Genomic DNA, 4,903 nt, shown 5'->3' on the forward strand with positions numbered 1-4,903 from the left:
AAAAAAAAAAAAAAAAAAAAAAAAAAAAATTGGGATTGGGAGTTTGGAGAGACGGTTCCAAGTTTAAGAACATGTTTTACTCTTGCAGAAGACGTAGGTTCAGTTCCCAGCACCCGCATGGCGGCTCACAACCATCTTTACCTCCAGTCCTAGGGGATCTGACTCTCTCTTCTGGCTCCATCGGTACCAGACACACGTGGTCCCCATGCACACTTACACACATAAAATAAAAATAAATAAATCTTGCCTGGCAGTGGTGGTGCACACCTTTAATCCCAGCACTTGGGAGGCAGAGGCAGGTGGATCTCTGTGAGTTCCAGGCATGCCTGCTACACACAGAGAAACTTTTTCTTGAAAAATGAACAAATAACCACATTATAAATGGTTTGAGTGTAGTTCAACAGTAGAGCCCCTGCCTAAAACTGCAGGGAGGGGTTGAGGGTGTGTGGCTTAGTATACAGAATTTAACTAGCATGCTGGGTTCCTTCCAAGTATAACAATAAATAAAATAAATCTATAAATCAACAGATAAACTAGAGGGGGAGGTGGCAGACAAGGGCTCAAGTAGTAAGAGCCAAGTACATGAAACTGCACACAGAAGTATCTGGGATCCAAATGAGGGGGCCGATCTAGGGGGTATAGACAAAGGTGTATGCACAAGTCAAAGCCCCTTGGAAACGGCCCGAGGACTCAGTTTTGAGAAATCGGATTAGAGGCAGGATAGCCAGCAGCTGTGCTTTGGGGCGTGCACTCACGTGCGGACAGTGCTGACTGATGAAGGAGAGAGTGTTTGCCTTTACCAGTTGTTAGCTGGGGTAAGAGGACTAGGCAATGGAGGGGAGGGAAGGCCTGTACTCACCATAGGCAGCTTCGCGGCCCATGTCACTCTGCATGAAGGAGATGACCCCAATGCCCGATGCCAGAAGTCCATTTCGGAACCAGGAGAGGAAAGCTGTTGGGGATTGGTGGGGGTGGGGCTCTGTATCAGCCAAGCCCTGCTTCCTTGATTTCCCCTCTCATTCAGACCATCAAGCCAATCCCCACCCTATTCAGCCACAGGCAAAAGTATTTCACGCGCGCGCCCGTACGTTCCAGAAAGCTGCCTACAAATCCCATTCCCCTCCCCTTCTCCCCCGGACATTATGTGCTCGTTTTGAGCCGTGGTTGAAGACAGTGTCTGTCTAACCCAGATGAAAATCTAAAGCAAGAATTGAAGACGTTCAATCTGAGGATGGAAAGTCTTTCCAAGGATACTTATGCATCCTGTGGCCCTCCCTCTCTCTTCCTCAAACTTCTCCACCTGGGCCTGCCTTCAGCCTCCCCGTTCTCCTAAGTGGAAACTGCTCCTACCTGGTACGGCCTCCTCCATTTGTCCACATCTCCCCGCCACTCAACTCCCTGAGTGCTGCCAAAGGCAGTGTCCACTACTAGCCCCATTCTATACCTGACTGGCTCCAATCTGTCAAACCAATGCCCTACTTAAGGTTCCTCCCCCTGGAATCTAGATCACCTCTCCCTCCAATCAGCAGACATTTCCTCTACCATTGGTTGCGCGCTGGTCCAATCGGGAACTTCCCCATCTTCTGCGGGTAGCCACACGCTTGTTTTATTCCGAGTGTTCCCCTCTGCAATCCGAACCGACCCCCCTACTGGAGGCATCTCGTTTCTTCCCAGGTGCCTCTGGAACCGTCTCTGACTCAAGCAGGTGTGGTGCCATCGCGCTACCTCTCCTAACCGTAATCCCTCCCCGACTAATCCGTGCTGCACCCCATTAGCTGGGACCCGCAAACTGGTGCCTTATGCTTTCAGGCTGCAAAATCTCCCACCCTGCGTTTCCCTGAGCTTCCATGAAGAACCTCCCCCCGCCGAGCCCGGGCCCTGTTCCCAGCAGATGCATGCCGCACCTTCGCCGCCCACTCCCACGTGCGCACCCCTCCCGCATAGCGGCCGACCCCGGTCCCTGCCACAGACCTGTCTCGTGCGCCTTGCGGAGGAGCCAAGCGTCCGCGCGATCGAGCTCAGACACCGGGGGCGGTGAGGCCCCCGCGCGTGGGCCGTGGCCGGGGGCAAAGGACCCGCGCGCTCCCCCGCTGCGGGGCCGCTGAGGTGGCAGCAGTGACCCCCGGAAGCGCAGGCGGGCCAGGCGCGCGACCCGAGCCCACCACCAGCCGCCTCCCATGGCTCGCAATGGGGCCGAGACACACGCTCCGCCCCACGGGCCGTTTGTAGGCTGCATGCCAGGTCACTCACAAGGAGCGGCTTGCCGACTGGTGAACTGCCCGCCACTCTAGCCCAGTACGCAATGCCTATTGGTCAACCTGGCGGTGTCTCCACCTCTGTCTTCTGTGCCGGTAGTATGTGGCCCACCTTATTTTATAGTCGTACTACAAGTCCCTGAGATCAATGCGCTCAGGTCAGGCCGGGCTGCCGAAGACCGTGGCGTGATGGCTGCTGGGACTTGTAGTTTAAAAAAAATGGCTCTCAACAGCCAGGAAACAAAACTTGCACGAGGGGAGCTTAATGTAGAAACTTTGCAAGACTCTGTTGAACCGAGGGAGCAAAACCAACCAGTAACCTCACTAAAGAGGACACACGACTATTATGTTGTATTCCTCTTCCGTTTTTCTTCTTTGCAGATGTTAGTAAAGTAAGATGCCATTACATTCATCCCTGTCCTTAAATTATTTTCAGAACTCTTTATCCCCTACATAACTTCGGTAGAGAATCAAACCTGGCATGCTACTCCATGATACTTTTCTTCTTCTCCCTCCTCCCCCTTCTCACCTTTTTATGCTGCCTAAACTCAGTTTAACAGTCCTTCTGCCTCGGTCTTCTCTAATCCCAAGAACTGGGGCTACAGATATGAGCAATCTGGCTCAATTCTCAATTGTCCATTAAAAGGGAAATATTAACTGCATTTTGCCTAAGACTCAGGTGTGTTTTTAATTAAATGTCTGTGTATGGGTATGTGCACTGAAGTGCAGGTGCCCACAGAAGCCTGAAGAGGTCCCCTTGAGCTGAAATTACAGATGGTTGTGAGCTGGGAACTGAACTGTGGTTCTCTACTAACGCAGAAGCAAGCACTCTTAACCGCTGTGCCATCTCTCCAGTCTCGGAAGTAATCTGTGGACTGGAATAGTCCTGGAAGACTATCTCTTGCACTGAAACACAAAATATGGTACCATTTGTAGCAACATTTCTTAAATTTTAAGGCCACAGGGGACAGACACGAGGCCATGTATATCCAATGTATTCCGAATAATTTTTATTTATTAATTTTCATAATTATTTGTGTGTGTGTGTGTGTGTGTGTGTGTGTGTGTGTGTGCCCCAGTTCATGTGTGGAGGTCAGAGGACAACTTGCAGCAGCTGGTTCTCTCCTTCTACCATGTGGGTCCTGGTTATCCAGTTCAGGTTGGTGATAAGCACCTTTGCCATCTCACCAGCTCTGGTTTTCCTTTGTTTTAAATTTTTCTTTCCGAGACAGGATCTCTCTACATAGCCCTAGCTGTCTTGGAACTCACTCTATAGAATGAGCTGACATGTCCCACAGCATGGTGGCTAACCTCCCACACAGAACATCACTCACGAGAAGCCAGAAGTCGCAGTGTCTCTAACAGCTAAGCCTTGGAAGTCACCTTCTGATTATACATACACACATTATATCTACACAGTAAGTTCTGGGACAGACAGAGCTACACAGAGAAACCTTGTCTTGAATAAAAAAGGGGAGAGTGACATAAGATCAGCTCTCTGAGGAGTCAGCCAGGCTGGGATGAGGAAAAGGCAGACCTGAGGCAAAGAAGACGTCATGTGTGAAGGCCCTGTGGCTGGTGTTTGCCTGGTGCGTTAGCCGGGCAGTCAGAAGAACCACGGCACAGTGATATCAAAGAGAGGAAGCCAGAGACAGTGGAGGAAGGAGGACCAGCTCCCAGGGGTCTTGGAGATCATGCTGGGAGCATTGTATTCTTTTTTCCAGTATTGAGGCTGAGACACAAGGCTTTGCATATGGTATGAAAATGTTCTACACCCTCAGTCTTTGGTTTAATGTATGTGTGTACCCTATGTAGCCTAGGCTAGCCTGGTACTGCATAGTACAGACTGGCCTTGAACTTGATCCGCCTGCCTCAGGCTCAGGAGGGCTGGGGTCTAAGCAAATGTCTCTTGCAGTGCCCAGTTCAGAACACTCGTGGTATCTATTCCTTCATTTACCACTTGAATGTTTCTTTCCAGACACGGCATCCTATCATCCAGCTTTGCCTTGAACTTGCTCCGTGACTGAAAACAACTTTGAATTCCTGATCCTCCTGCCTTTACTTTCTGACTGCTGGGATTATAGGCCTGTAGCTTCATGCCTGTTTTATGTGGTTGCTGGGGAGGGAGCACAGGGCCCGTTGAGCAAGGGTTCTTTACTAATTGAGCTATGGGCCCAGCTAAGGGCTTGAGATTCAGGGGAGGAAAGGGTGGGTGCCTTGGAGAGGAGAGGGTTCAGATGGACAGCCAGCTGCCCTGCTCCTTGCAGGGAACATTCCACACTAGACTTAAATGAGAACCAAAAACACCAGGGACAGAATTTTTCACATTCTTTGGCTAGGGAAATGCTCTGGGTTTGTGCCTAGAAGAACGAGGAAAGAATAATAACCATCTGAATGCCAGGCAGGGTCAGGGCAGGGAAAGCAAAACCTCCTTAAAGAGATTTCACCTGTGGCCGGCTGGTCATTAGGCCTGAGGCTGAAGGAGAATTAACTGAGGACCTCTAGAAACATGTCAACACACCAGTCTACTGCAGAGCAATGCAGGCTGCAAACATGTCAACACACCAGTCCACTGCAGAGCCACTGCAGAGCAGTGCAGGCTGGAAAGATGTCAACACACCAGTCCACTGCAGAGCCACTGCAGAGCA

At 50.7% G+C, this 4,903-nt stretch overlaps 1 protein-coding gene across 1 annotated transcript in view; it reads right to left on the reverse strand.

Annotated features, from left to right (window-relative positions):
• The window catches only part of Tmem160 (transmembrane protein 160), a 3,081-nt gene extending 864 nt beyond the window's left edge, over positions 1-2,217 (reverse strand). The window contains exons 1-2 of the mRNA XM_005361052.2: positions 1,972-2,217; positions 860-952 (exon numbers count right to left, since the gene is read on the reverse strand). Coding sequence (XP_005361109.2) covers positions 860-952; positions 1,972-2,179 — 301 coding nt within the window. The 5' untranslated portion in view covers positions 2,180-2,217. The remainder of the gene's footprint in view (positions 1-859; positions 953-1,971) is intronic.
• Positions 2,218-4,903: the final 2,686 nt, after the last annotated feature.

This window comes from Microtus ochrogaster, linkage group LG4 (genome assembly GCF_000317375.1).
Source record: "Microtus ochrogaster isolate Prairie Vole_2 linkage group LG4, MicOch1.0, whole genome shotgun sequence".
NCBI classification, from domain to species: Eukaryota; Metazoa; Chordata; class Mammalia; order Rodentia; family Cricetidae; genus Microtus; species Microtus ochrogaster.